Source organism: Lontra canadensis, unplaced genomic scaffold (genome assembly GCF_010015895.1).
Source record: "Lontra canadensis isolate GAN:19392208 unplaced genomic scaffold, GSC_riverotter_1.0 scaffold3, whole genome shotgun sequence".
Lineage (NCBI taxonomy): Eukaryota > Metazoa > Chordata > Mammalia > Carnivora > Mustelidae > Lontra > Lontra canadensis.
In genome coordinates, this window is record NW_022630997.1 from 16,394,664 (window position 1) to 16,409,917 (window position 15,254).

General features: G+C 41.1%; 1 protein-coding gene across 3 annotated transcripts in view; it reads left to right on the top strand.

The window, feature by feature from the left end:
- Positions 1-15,254, top strand: part of ARMH3 (armadillo like helical domain containing 3) — a 180,598-nt gene that overhangs the window by 35,274 nt on the left and 130,070 nt on the right. For all 3 annotated transcript variants that reach the window (XM_032881700.1, XM_032881708.1, XM_032881705.1), the window contains exons 14-19: positions 272-365; positions 3,908-4,009; positions 7,380-7,438; positions 9,426-9,491; positions 10,339-10,408; positions 11,477-11,537. In XM_032881700.1, coding sequence (XP_032737591.1) covers positions 272-365; positions 3,908-4,009; positions 7,380-7,438; positions 9,426-9,491; positions 10,339-10,408; positions 11,477-11,537 — 452 coding nt within the window. The remainder of the gene's footprint in view (positions 1-271; positions 366-3,907; positions 4,010-7,379; positions 7,439-9,425; positions 9,492-10,338; positions 10,409-11,476; positions 11,538-15,254) is intronic.

The following is a 15,254-nucleotide window of genomic DNA, read 5'->3' on the forward strand; positions in this document are numbered from 1 at the left end:
TGTTTACCTCAGTTTTTTTGCAGGGTTCTGCAGAAAAATTTATGTATGTAATGGAAACTTACTTGCTTAAAGAAAACTAGCTCACAGAGCTTCTTATTAGAGTTTAGTAAGCATCAACAGGAATCAGGTTCTCAGGGGAACTCAGTGTAAAAGCAGTCCCTCCTAAGTGAGCATTCCATCTAATTATGAGGCCAGGAATACGAAAGGATATTATGGAGAGGATACTCAGAACTGGGTTATGTCTTTTCTTTCTTGCTTCTGTTTCTTTCAGAGTCATCCAGAAATGGGCTTGGTGACAACCCCTGTCAGTCCTGCTCCTACAACCCCAGCCACACCACTTGGGACCACGCCGCCCTCCTCTGATGGTAAGCCCACCACCTCTAGTTTTCTTGACTAATACGATCTTGAATTTTTCAGGGTAAGCATAGCTGTGTTGAACAAAGAACACAGTTGTTAATTCTTCCAGCTAAGAAATTGTTCTGAGGTTCTGTCTTTTAGGACTTCTAAAGCTCTAAAGGAAGCTTTGGAAAAGAAAGTCAAGTGTTTTTCTTTGTGTAAGAAGCTACATAACTCTAACTTGTCCTCAGGGAATGGTTGTAGAATCATGCAGTGCTAGATCTGAAAGGGATCTATGAGGTCAGTAATGCCTATCCTGCCAAACTCTTAGGATACTTGTGAGGCTCTGATGAGGAATTTTATGACTATCTCTCTGAAATGAATATAAGATAGTAATATTATCTCATGTTACCATTGGCCAAATGAGGGGATTGAGACCAGAAAAATAAGTGGATCACCTCATGTTACTGAGAATTGAGACTAAGAACCAGGACATGGGTCAGGACAAGGACCATGTCTGTTTTGTTCACTGCTGTCTGTCCGGTGTAGTGCCTAGCGTAGTCACTGCTTAATAAAGACTTGTTGAGTACATGGATGAGAAAGTGAACCCAGGATTTTACTCACTGGTATGTATCTCCCAGCCCTTCCAGTGGGAAAACAATAAGCTTTGAGTGTATTATAATTGAGAATTTGGTGGGTATTTAAGACTTCTCCCCCTAAAATACACCCACCCACCCACATAGAATTTCTGCTTTATAAATTTTATGGCTGGAACTTAAGAACAAGGTAACAGGAAATAAATTATGAATTTTCCCCAATGAAGTTTGTCATCTAAGTGTGTTTGATAGAGTATATTAACCTAAAAATAATCTTTGTTAATACTCAGTGTTTTGCCTAAAATATTTACTGAATTTTGAGTAAAGAAACAGGAAATTTAACTTCAGTCCTTTCTCTGTTCCTCTTTGTGGTCTGTGAAATGACCTTGTTTGGTCTGCTTTTTCTCCTTCAAATTTTTGTCTAGCACATGCGGTGGTGGCAGTTGAAAGTGGTGAAAGTGGCGTTGGTACAGAAACGTGTCAGGGAGGTGCCATTGATATTCAAGTCTATGGTAGCAAATTGGATCTGTTTAGAACTGAAAGCCAAATTCCAAAATATCTTAATGAGAAGGAGCAAGTAGTAAAGACTGCCTACTTGTCTCTGCTTTTTCAGGTCACTGAAAAATCCAATAGAAATTCTGTTGTTTCTCTTTAAGAATGAAGCCTGCCTGGTTACCATGGATATCAAAAGCCATATATATATATAAAAATATCTATCTATGTATCTATCTATCTATCTATCTGAGTCCCATGCGATGTTGTGGTTTGGATGCTTCAGAGAACTGCCTTTCAAACTGTTCATTGTGAACACTTTCACCCACACACTTGATTATGCAATGGCAGGATTTGTGCTTACTTACCTACAACCAGTGAGCTTTTATTTTTTCTAGTGGGAAGATGGAGTCAGCCCACTTTCAAATGACTGTCTCCCTTAACAGAGGCTGCTGGGAAGAATTATGAAGCCAAAGATCAAGGAGTAACTCTTCTTTAGGAACGAGATTTTAATTTGTGAGGGATTTTATTCTATTTCTTCTGTTTTGTTCTTTTTCTTCTCTCCTGATTCCTTTCCTTTCTGTTGGGATTCTCAGCATGATAACCTTGTTTCAGGTTTTGTTTTCAATTATGTATAGTGGTGCTCAGTGGCCCAGTTATATTTAAAGGTATGTCCCTGGAGCCATTATTTTTAAAAGTCAGCAGTTTAGATATAACATTTGTTCTCAGCTCAGACTTGACATTTGACAACTCAGCCTTGGCATGAGAGGACTTTCTGGTAAACTAAAAATACATATACTTCTATATTTCTACATATTACATAAGACATTTTTCCAGTTACTGCTGTGTGTGAGTGGGAAAAAAGTTCCACTCACCAGTTAGATGCCTCTTTGTATGGGACAAAGGAAGGATTATGGGCCCTGAGGTTCAAAATAGGCTGGAGTTTTGAGTGGAAAGTTTCAGGTCATTAACCCATAGTATGAATTAAGACCTTTTAGTATTTCAACATAAAAATATATTTGTCTTTTATTAGTTTTGGGGGGCTGAACTGTGGGAAAAGAGCCAAGGATTGGGCATGCTAATTTCTTCTTATAAGGCTTTTGTTGTGCTTGTTGTGTGTTATGGAACCATTATATGCAAATGTTTCCCATTGTTAATAAATGTTCTCAGCATACATCGTAATAACTCCAGAGGGATCCATTGCAATTATGAATACATATTATGAATAATTTCCCAAACTCAACTGAGTCTTCTGTGGGTGAAAATACAGTAGAAAGCTATAGATTCTCTAGCCTGTCTGAGCCAGCATGAGTGTCCTTTTGCTTGTATATTATGTCTTAGTGTAAAAACAGTTAACAAGATGTGTAAGTCTAATTTAAAGTCTTAGAAGCTTGAAAAATCTACGTTAAGACTATTCTGGGGGCTCCTGGCTGGCTGTTGGTAGAGCATGGGACTCGTGATATCAGGGTCGTGAGTTCAAGCCCCATTTGGGTGTAGAGGAAAAAAGAAAAAGGAAGAAAAAAGCCTGTTCTGTGTGGGTCCCAACCCTGGTTTGGTCCCTCATTGTTCATTAAGATTGTGGCTCAGAGGGGCACCTGGGTGGCTCAGTGGGTTAAAACCTCTGCCTTCGGCTCAGGTCATAATCTCAGTGTCCTGGGATCGAGCCCCACATCGGGCTCTCTGCTCAGCAGGGAGCCTGCTTCCTCCCCTCTCTCTGCCTGCCTTTCTGCCTACTTGTGCTCTCTGTCTGTCAAATAAATAAATAAAAATCTTAAAAAAAAAAAAAAAAGATTGTGGCTCAGAGAGTGGGGACAAGGGGTAGTTTCTTTTAGAAATAACAAGCAGCTGGGTAAAATACAACTCAGTTTCTAGGCTGTCCCAGTCAGTAATGCCCACCTGTTTTTAGCCTGGTATTCTTTTTCAGGTTCCCTTTTAGGGGGAAAGGGATTAAGGAGTAGAATTTGAATATAGTTCTGCTGTAACTTTTTTCCATTCCATCTTGGGTATTTCCAGCCTCAAGGCTTTCTGTCAGAACTGAGCAAGATTTCTCCTTATTAGGAATGAATTGTCATTTATTTTAAGCAGGAGACTCATCAAAGCAAGGCTCATTTATATTCAATACAGATCTTTCCCTTAGGTACAAGTCAGAGTGCCTTCAGAAGGGCCCTGAACACTTTTGGGTTACTTGAGAATAGAATTGGAATCAAAAGACCCTTCTTAGGATGTGGGGAGAAAAGCAGTGTTCCTGAAGACTGGCCCTTTTAGATTATGAGAAGGGTACTGGCTTTACTCTTCGGAGTAGGAAGGGCTCTAGAGGTCTAGGAACAGTAGCTAAGGGTTTTATTATAAGCACTTAGTCCTCCCTTTTTTGTGGAAAAAGTTTATTTAGTGATTTCCTTGCCTGCTTGCAAATTGGCTATGTAGGTAGAAGTGTTAGATGCAATATGTTGTAGGCTAAGTGCATTTCATCTGTTCTATTCCAGTTATAAGTTCTGTGGAACTCCCACTGGATGCAGATGTACAGACCAGTAATCTACTGATAACGTTCTTGAAGTATAGCTCGATTGTCATGCAGGACACCAAAGGTAAGGCATGCTATTTTGGGGGCTTAGGAAGCAGGGGGTGTGGCCGCAGCGACTTATCTAGAATTAAGGAGTAGCATGAATACTTTGAAGCTTTGACAGGATAAAGCACTGGGGCCTCCTGTATAGGGTGATGGTCCTGATTACTGGAAAACAGTAATTTCTCACTGCCAGATGGCAATTAGGTGGTGTTGGGAAAACCTGGAGCTAGAGGGGGAGTACTTCAAAAATAGAACAGGAAAAAAAAATTGGTCTCTACAAAAACTAGCAAGTCATTTTAGCAGATTTTGGTAAGTAGATGCAAACTCTTTTGTGTGGGAAGTGGGGGGATTAGCACACTTCAGGGAATTCCCTTTTGAGGACAAGCACTGGAAGCCTCAGCTTGTGGTGAGAATTCATGGACTGTTGTATCAAGTACAGTAGGAAGAGGTGAGATTAAGAGGGACAGTGTTCCTTAACACTTAAAATAGAAGTGTCAGTACCCATCCAGAGATGCAGAGTGGAAGCAGAAGAGGACTGGCTGTTGGAAAAGTTTGAGTTTATTGTCTCTAGTTTCCTGCTATTCATCTGTTTATGATCTTTCTGTGATCTTTTAATTGATGGTAGGGAAGGGGCATATTTGGGCTAGGTGTGAGAAGGGATTGGGAGGAAACTCAGCAGATTGTATCCAGTATATAATTCAGTCCATTGGGAGCTACAGAGATGGTGAACGTCTGAGACTTGGCAAGTGAGATCTGACAGATGAGGATGGCAAGACTTTTGTGTATCTCTGTTTCTTGAGGCCATTGCTTCTCCTTTATGGGGAGGGGTAACCTCTTTCTTTATCTAGAAATGTCACAGCAAGCACAGAAGAGAGAGACTGTGTAGATGTGACCCTGCAAATGAATTTGTAGCTTTGCTTGATATAACACAGTGAATTGAGGCCCTTAGAACTTACTTTTAGCTTTAATGATCATATAAAGCTGTTTGTCCTGGTCACTTTGTCATATGTAAAATGGAAGGCAAAACTGAGGGCAGATTAATTATAGTATGAGTGGTCTCAGCCTGTCTTTCTTTTTTTTTTTTTTTTTTTAAAGATTTTATTTATTTATTTGACAGAGAGAGATCATAAGTAGACAGAGAGGCAGGCAGAGAGAGAGAGGGAAGCAGGCTCCCTGCTGAGCAGAGAGCCCGATGCGGGACTCGATCCCAGGACCCCGAGATCATGACCTGAGCCGAAGGCAGCGGCTTAACCCACTGAGCCACCCAGGCGCCCCTCAGCCTGTCTTTCTAAACTCAGGCTCAGTCAGGTCTTTGCCAGCAGGCAGCCTAAATATGGCAATGGGCAAGGTTAGGTACTATGAAGAATTAATTTCAAAAATGGCTCCTGTGAGACTGAGGGAGAAGGGAGGGGGGAAAATGGCTCCTGGGTGGCTATGTTGGCTCAGCTATCTTGCTATTAAGCCCCTGACCTTCTGCATGCCCTGACTAACAGGATTTCATTATGATTTTAGGAGCAATAGAAGTAACTTTTTCTTGGCTCTGCTCTGTCCCCACACCCTAGATTTTAGCTGTTTCTTTTTAATTATATATTTATTGTTTGATACCTATGAAAAGATACTTCTAATATATAGGAATATTAAATTATAAAGTTTTTAGTAAATATAATAAATAGCATGAGTTACAAAGTATAATAATAAAATGAACATGTGAGTGGTAGACTCAACTGAACAAATATTAATGATGTTGAAGCTACCTGTGTGTTCCCTTCCCAGTAGTTCTTGTCTTCTCTAGTCTGCAGAATTTTATCATTCCCTTGATTCAGCTCTGCCCTCAAAGCCTTTTTTTTCCTGAGGTTCTTCTGACTTGGGTGTTGTCACCTTGGAGGACTATCTGCTCAACCTTTAAAATAGACATAGACAAAAATATTAAAAAATATATGTATACCTATATATAAATTTTAAAGTTGATTCACCAAAATCTTAACAGGACATATGGATGGGATGATTAAACTTAGTTTTTATTGTCCTTTTTTTGTGCTTCTTTGAATATAAAAAAGTTAGTAATGAAATATGCCTTATTTTTGTATTCAGAAACTTTTTTTTTTTTTTAAGTGGAGAGATAGCTGCGGGCTTTTTTTTTTTTTACAGCAGTTGCTCATCAGCTTTTGGGGAAGGGGAGAATAGTGCCAGAGAAACTCTTTGGCTAGAGGTAGGTAGAAGAGTCTCACGAATCTAGTTTTGCACAGGCAGGGGCATTTCTTTGCTGGGTGCCTAGCAGTGCTGATGTAAGCTCTAGGGAATGTCAAGGAAGTATTATAATCATTACTGTGTATACACTGTGCGTCTGTGAGGGGAGGTGAAAAATATTTCTGGCCTACAACCCCCATATGCCTTCTAATTGTCAGGTTTTAGTTGATTTTATCTTTGAGGAAGTAGCAGGTTAATGTCAGGGTGAGTTCTATTAGCTCCTTTCTGTAGCACTGTAATCTGTTAATAGATCTTCTCTCAGAATGGACTTCAAGCCAGGTCCTGTCAAAGCTAATTGAAGCATCATAACCATTTGTCCATTTTGGTTATGCTGGTATGACCCTCTTCTCGCCTCCATTTCACCCCTTACCCACAAAGATCCTGGGAAGTAAATAAGCTCTGATGTGGTAATTGGCAGTGATGGAGTAGCTCTTTCTTGGTCATTTGTGTGGGCTTAAAGCACTGCCACTGAGGTTGCCTTCTTTTTTATTAACTAGAATGTGAGTTCTGGGAGACCAGGGACCTTTCTTCAGTTCAGTGCTATATCTGTAATGCCTAGCATAGTGCCTGCCACATAGTAGGTAGTAAGTAAATATTTGTAGAGTGAATAACTTTGCCAAGAAGGAAAGAAATATGAAACGTTTACAGCTTTCCCAGTCATACGTAGTGTGCACAGCACAAGTAAAAGGCAGGGGCTGGACCCTGGTTTACAGTTAGTTTCTGATTCCACTGCCAGTTTGATAAGAACAGTTATAAAACCTTTCTCGGTTTTGTGGGATGTGACTGTAGATGGTGGTGCTTGAAGTTGGTAGATGGGAAGGTGTGGGGAAGGGGAGAGACCTGACTATTCAGAAGCAAAGGATTGATATGGAAGCAAAGGGCATGGCCCTGATTTGGGCCATGACAATAGGAACCATAATAATTAGATTCTCAGGAAGGTGATTAGCTATCCATTTTTCTAAAACATCTTCTGGGGATTCTTTTGCCTAGTAGAATAGCAAGAATTCCTCTTGATTTTTCTTTCAGGAATTTTGTGTGGAGGGGGAAAGTAGAAATGATCTTTGTGGTGACACACATCTTTATTCTCTATAGAAACTTGGTTTGGATGATATAGAGAGAAGGGTTTGTTTATTTTTTCTTTACAGATGAGCACCGGCTTCACAGTGGCAAACTCTGTCTGATTATACTTACGTGTATTGCAGAGGTAGGTGTCAGGTGTCACTCTTGTCCTCTGATATTAGCTAATCTCTTACAAAGTGCTATCTTTTTTCTTCCCGTCTCCTGTTCCTGACTTTAAGGATCCTAAAGGTCGGGAAAGAAAATCTTTCCTCTTTGTATCATCTGTCTCCTCCCACTAGAATGTAAGCTCTGATAGCAAGGTCCTTCACCAGTGTATTCTCAGTGTCTAGCATATAGTAGAGCCTCAGTTAGTATTTAGTGGTTGAATTAGTAATGAACTGTGTTATGATAACTGCTATAATTTTGAACTGGAAGACATGAGCTCTTAAGAGTTTTAAATATGAGATTTAGGGGCGTCTGGGTGGCTCAGTGGGTTAAAGCCTCTGCCTTCGGCTCAGGTCATGATCTCAGGGTCCTGGGATCGAGCCCCGCATCGGGCTCTCTGCTCAGCAGGGAGCCTGCTTCCTCCCCTCTCTCTGCCTGCCTCTCTGCCTACTTGTGATCTCTGTCTGTCAAATAAATAAATAAAATCTTTAAAAAAAAGATAGATAAATATGAGATTTAAGCCTCTGTAGAAGAAATAATCCTGCTCTTTGAAGCTGCTCATGTTGGGTCTTTTGCATTTAGCAAAATGAAAAAAGGAGCTCAAGTTTCCTGTGGGGGGTGGTGGACAGAAAAATGAAAGAGGGAGATTGGAAACCGAGTAAAGTTGGGCTGATTGCAGTTTGGTGAAGAAGAAGAGCCCAAGAGTAAACATAAAAGGTGCTTTATAAGGAGGCTCTTTTGGTTGGATTCATTAGGCCTAAACTCACCCTGAGTCTTGGTGGGAGCACAAGTGTAAAAAGAAAACCGCAGGGACCAAATGGCGTCACTTAGGCAGATCCCTAGTTATGGGCAGAACGTGAGTCAATTTAGAGCTAAATTTTCTCTTTAGCTACCCCCTTTATTATCCCTTATTTTGATCTTTTCTCTCTCAAGAAAAATAGTAAAGGTGGTCCACATGGAGTAAATATCTTGCTCATTCTTTCCCTTTTTGTGTTCTCTGTGAAAAGATGACCTACTTTTCACAGGTTATGGGTAGTTGGTTACAGAAGAGCTGCTTATTAGCAGTGGACCTGGTGTAATTGCTTTTCAGAAATCTTTCTAAGAAAATCTTTAAAGGAGTTGTTTTCCACAAATTGTAACAGTTCTAGTAATTGGAGTCTGTAGGCATGTCAGATCTTCAGAAAAGGTGTTGGGAAAGGGCCAAGGGTTGCTCATTACCAATTGGTGGGTGAGAGGTTTTTGATTTCCCATCAGTCTTCAGCAAAGCCAGAGATAGACGGGGTCTTGCCTCCTGCCATGCTGCCTGTGTAGCAGTTTTCTCCTGCTGTGCCAAGCCCATTCCCGGCAGAGTGCAGACCTTTCTTCTTAATCGTGGATCCTCATGTGGAATCTGCACATGTATCCTGCAGCCCTGATGAAAACCTTCAAGCTGTCACAAACAGAACAGGCTCCTTGGGCAGATGGCAAGGAAGAGAGAATAGGAAAACAGATTCCTCTCAGCATTTGCCTCAAGTCCTGTGCCTTAATTTTTTATTGTTTGTAATTTGCCGAGAGATTTTTGACCAGTTAGAGACACACTGGGAAATTACGCCCAATTAAAAGCTCATGGTTTAAGTAGGGTTTGACATTAAGACTCTTGGCTTATCCCATTAGCTCTCTTAACAGGTCCTTGAGAGTAGTTCTTTTTCTTTTCTTTCCTTTTTAAAGATTTTATTTATTTACTTGAGAGAGAGAGTGAGAGAGAGCAAGCACGACTGAGTAGGGAGCCCGATGCAGGACTCGATCCTGGGACTTAAGGATCATGACTTGAGCTGAGGGCAGATGCCTAACCGACTGAGCCACCCAGGCGCCCCTTGAAAGTAGTTCTTGAAGTCCAAGGATTTGTAGCAAGTGTGATAGATGATAAACTGAGTTTCCCAAGTATAGCTCTCATTCCTTACTTTTTCTCCATATTTCTATTTTTTTAGGATCAGTATGCAAATGCATTTTTGCATGACGACAATATGAATTTTCGAGTAAACTTACACAGAATGGTAGGTGTGACTTTTGTTTCTTGTTTTTTCTTAGAGGAAATTTTTGGTATGTTGGCAGGATTGGGGAGGATGAGATTGATCCTACTTAGAACAAATGTGGGTGGAATGTTGTACTAAAGGGCTTTTGCTTAACTGCTGTTCAGCAGGCCCAAGCCTGTTGTTGGGATTTTTTTTTCATGTCATGGAGCTCTTTCTTACTCAAGAGAGGATGGAAAGATCCACAACCATGTCCCCATGGCAATAATATTAGAATGTATCAGTAATGTAGATTTCAACAAGGAGATGGGCCTAAGCCTTTTGTTTTCAAAATGTAGTATGATCTTTGATTGTTAAGACCAGATGCTGTTTTATTTGAGAAGTGGGGGAAATAGAATATGCAGGTATCAGGGAGTTACTTCAAACTTGGAGGTATGTTCAGAAATACACTTTGAGGTTTATATTGAAAACTTTTGTTTTTTTGCAATGGGCTACTGTTGCTGCCTCTACACAGTTACCTTCTGCTCTTTTTATTATTTTATCAAAATAAAATGCCAGTATACCTCTTGTTGTTAGTAATGTCACTTGTACAGATAAAATAAAAATAAAAGCAACAGCTTTCCCATTGTAGTATGCTCCATTGCCCTTTGGGGCTGTTGTCTTGCTGTGAATTGTGTTTTTGTCACAGGCCTGCATTGATAACTGAGAAGCATTTACAAGTCCTCCCTGCCCCACCCCACCCCCATGACTAGAAAAAGAAAGAAAAGGTAGCATCTCTGTAGTAGTGATTTTATTTGCATGAAGAACATGATGATGAGCCATTGGATGTCAGTTCAGGTGTCTACTAATTTCATTTCTTTTTTGTGTGAAGCCTATGAGACACAGGAAGAAGGCAGCGGACAAGAACCTTCCCTGCCGTCCCTTAGTATGTGCAGTACTGGGTGAGTCTCGTCAGAATTGGCACTTTTCTGAGCCAGTGACAGATTTTCATGATTAAGAGGAGGGGTAGGTCCTGGTTGCTGTGCTTCTCCCTCAGAGAAGGTACTAGTTACGTTTCTTCTCTGGTCTAAGAAACCATATTTATTGTTACCAACTCCAACAAATAGAATGCTCAGTTAAAGGGTTCTGTTGTTTAAAGAAAAAGATCTTTCCAGGGAGACAAATGGCTAAGTCTAAGCCTGATACATGATTTAAATTTGTAAAATGTCTTATTCCTGATCAAAATTTTAAATTCTTCGGTTCCCTTCTTGGTCCAGATTGATGTGTCAGCTGGCCAGGAGGCTTGAAGCTCACAGATCAGACATACAAAACTTCCTCTTGAGTAAATTAAGCTGAGATGAGCCTGACAAAGCTGACAGTAGGGGATTCTATCTTATGTGATTTTGTCTGCCCACAATTTTGCGTTTTCCTTAGGGGAATGATCTGAACTCTTAATCCCATTTCACTTGGCTATTCAGCCCTGGTTCCTAGAGCTACTTGATTTTAGAAACAGTAATTAAGACTATATAATAAGCCTCTATTGACCCAAAGCCCTACAGACCGTTCAATCAATATCTGTCCAGCTGAGCGTGATTGTGAGATGAGATAGGCTCACATAACTTCAGAGCTTAACATGGAATGTTACATGGGTGTGATCCATAATTTCTTCTCCATTTGCCTCATCACTCAGTTCTCAGAATATGATTTCCCTTTGGAATTTTGCATTAGTGCCATGGTATAAATTATCTGTGCAATGAAATCTCTTGTGCACCTGCATTTATTGGTAGGTCAAGGTACCCTTCTGGAAGTAGGAGAGTGACCTAATTTTCTTCTTACTTTACAAGTGGCAGGTGGTGAAAAGTGTTGCAACAAGTACCTTATATAAAATAAATTTACAGTGCACGTGAATAAAGATGTGGTTAGTGGTTGTCATTCAGCATGAATGCAAGGTATACTGAGGTTTTTTCCAAGTGAAAGGCATAAAATGCATTTCATTCTGATTGATTTAATTGTTCTCCTTTCCCTCTCAGACCTGATGGTAGAGTTTATTGTAACACACATGATGAAGGAGTTTCCTATGGATCTGTATGTGTAAGTACCATGGTTCACTTAATGTGTGCAAATCTATTTTACAGAATTGAGTGATAGGAAATTTATAGTCACAAAATTCTGTATACACTTCAGGAAAAACTCATTTGTGTATGGAGAAATGTCAGGGAGTATTTTATGGCCCAGATTTATACATCTTTACAGAAGGGAGGAGAATGTACAAACCACAGTTTGGATTCTGCACGTATCTTCATTATCACTTTAGGCACACTACATGAAGAACAGGGCTGATGCACTGAAGCAGTGATCATGGGTGGATATTGTAATCCAAAGGTATGGAATACCAGCAAGCCACTTAGTCATCCCTGGGCTTTGGCGTTAAAGTAGTCAGCAGTAGTTAGAAGGTGGGGAAAGACCAGAGAAATAGAGCTTTTGGTCTCTTGTTATCCTACATACTCCAGCAGCCTAGTCAGAACTATTCTAGCTAGGCAAATTATATGTATAGTGACCTGGCTGGGAGATTCCTGCCGCCTGAGGAGATCAGATTGTTTATCGACAGACAGAGATCACAAGTAGAGAGGCAGGCAGAGAGAGAGGAGGAAGCAGGCTCCCCCCAACCGCTGAGCAGAGAGCCTGATGCGGGGCTCGATCCCAAGACCCTGGGATCATGACCCAAGCTGAAGGAAGAGGCTTTAACCCACTGAGCCATCCAGGCGCCCCCAAAATCATCATATTTTAATAAAGTCTGAGTCCTTAGGCTTTCTCTCTCCTTTACTGTTTCTGCATTCGTCTTACATCTAATGCCCAAGAACAGCTGTGCCACAATGGTGTGATCCCAAATATATATATTTTTTCCTTAAAAAGCATCTGAATTGAGTCTGACAACAGAATTGCAACTTCCATTTTTTTTTTCATCAAGAGAGCAGTTTGGTGAATAGCAGTGTCTGTGCCTCATTCTAGAGACAGACCTGGGATCTAGGGAGGTATAAACAATTTTTACTCTGAATAGAGTAGACTTCCAACTTTGATCTTAGTTTCCTAGGTATAAATAATGATACAAATTTTACTTTTAGGTAAGTAGGTTGCAGTTTGGATTTTTTTCTTATCTTTTTCTTTTTTTGAGATTTTATTAGAGGAAGAGCAAGCATGAGTGATGGGGAAGAGCAGAGGGAGAGGGAGAAGAAAGCTCCCCCCTGAGCAGGGAGTCTGATGTGAGGCTTGATCCCAGGACCGCAGGATCATGACCTAAGCTAAAGGCAGACACTTAACGGCTGAGCCACCCAGGTGCTCCACAGTTTTCATTTTTCTGTTTGTGTTTAGAAGTAAGCCTGATTCTTTATTTTAATTCAAACACCATGAAAGCTGCTTTTTTTTTTTTTAATGAAACTGATTAGATAAGTTTTCAGTTTGTTTAACGTGTGTCTCTGAACCTCAGCACTTAGGGATCAGATTTGTTTTACTACAGACTTTATATGTAGCTTGGTTATCTTATGTTCTTGCTTTAGGATATGCTATTTACCTTTAGTGTAGTATTATAGTCTCAGTTTTCTCATTTTCTGAGTAAGGAAACTTAGACTCTGTTGGCTGAGTGCTTGGCCCAGGTTTATTCTGTTAGTAAGCACCATTTCCTAGACCTGAACTCAGCTTTTCTTACTATAAATCCTAAGTGGTTGCCATCCCATCTTCACTGTTATTGGTTATCTATTGCTGTGTACAAATGACCTCAGAATGAGTGGTGTAAAACAGGTATTTATTATCTCACAATATCTGTGGTTGAGGAATCCAGCAGCAGTGTAGCTGGGTAGTTTTGGAATAGGGTTTCTTACAAGGCTGCAGTCAGTGTTAGCTGGCGGGGGTGGGGGGATGGGCGGTAAGGGGCTGGGGGCTCGGTTGAGTGTCCAACTCGTGTTTTCTGCTCATGTAATGATCTCATGGGTTGTGAGATCAAGCCCCATGTTGGGCTCTGTGCTTACTTCAGAGTCTGTTTGGGACTTTTTCCCTCTTCCTCTCCCTTTCCCTCCCCCTTGCGTGCATGTTCTCTCTCTCTCTCTCTCTCTCTCTCTCAAATACATAAATAAATCTTTAAAAAAAAAGTGTTAGCTGGGCTTGTAGGCATCTGAGGCTCTACTGGGCTGGAGAATTTGCTTCCAAGCTTACTTACATAGTTGTTGGCAAACCTCAGTTCCTTGCCATGTGGACCTTTTCATACGGCTGCTCACCACAGCTGGCCTCCTCCTACGCAAGTAATCCAAGAGAGAAAGAGAGTGAGAGTCCAGGATGGAAGCTGTAGGGTCTTTTATAACCTAATCTCAAATGACATACCATTTCTGCTGGTCATGTAGACCAACCCTGATACAGTTGTTGGTCTATGTTGGTCTATCCTTATGTAAGGATGTAAATGCCAGAAGGTGGGGATCACTGGGGGCCATCTTGCAGGCTAACTACCACAGTGGCACACCAAGTTAAGTTGCATTCAGACTCCCTAGATCGGAGAGACTCAGGTCTCTCTCACCCCAGAGGCTGTACCCTTAACTGCTGCTGTGATAAGTGACAAAAACATTTGCACAGGGTGACTAATGTTAACTGGGGCATCAGAGAAGATAACAGAGAAGGTTGCATTTGACCTGAGTCATGAAGAAACAGTGGGAGTTTTCTATGTGGAAGAGAGGGGGAGGGACACACAAGCAGGGGACTGGCATGTTCAAAAGCTTGGAGGTTTGAAAGTGTGGCATGTTTGGAAGGTAGAAAGGAATTCAGGATGATTAGAGTGGCGGGTGCATGGAGGAAGCATAGGAGAATAGAAAAATGGTTGCCTGAGATTAAGTGGCTGATGGGGACGGTTGAAGGTAGGATGGCATGATAAGATTGTGTGTTCAGCACCTAGAGTTACAGGTATGTGCCTGTCTACCAGACCCTCACATCACAGCCAGTGAACCTGGTCTACATTAATATTTTAACTCCCTCCTCCCCCCCAGTTTCTGCCTCTTTTGGTATTACGTTGCTTTCTCAGTTGCTTTTTCCACCTGCTCCCTAATTGAATGTCCTGAGGTTAGGGAAGATGGAGAAGATAATGAGGCATCAAACTGACAGAGGCTGGGCGGAAGACTTCACCGTCAGGCTGAATACACTTTCTTCATTACTACCCATGGGCATATATTCAGATCTCCCCACCCCCCTCCTCCAACCCTCTTCCCAGTTTTTGGCATTTGGAGCATCAAGTCCTTTTTAGGTGAACTTCTCTGCTCCCAGCTGGGCATCAGGCCAGGTTGCTGCTCTCACTTCTCATTATGTACTGCTTTTCAGCAGCGTACCACAGAATGAGAAATTGAAAGCAAAATGAATTTCTACCATTTCAGATAAGTTTATAATCCTCCTGCTGAAATATGAAGAAATAGGGAGTGTGGAAAGACAATACTCAAAACCAGAATCTGGGTTAGAAATGAAAAATTTCACATCTGTGTATGAATGCTGTAGGTAAAGTAATAATGGGGAAAGATGCGTATACCAAAAAGAGAGAGAGAGAGAAAAGTCTTGCTCGGAGCAGTAAGAGGTGGGGAAACTTTAGCCAATTAATTTCATTCTTCACTGTATTCCTTGGTTCTTGCTGCCACCCCAACTGCTGCCACAGGATTTAGGAGTGAGGAGAAATTGTCTCGGGGAGAGTAAAATTTCCTTTAAGCTACTCTTAACACAGAAATCTTGGACTCTTTCTCAGTAAGAGATTCTCTCACCTGGGAGTAGGCACCGGAAGAAAAGTAG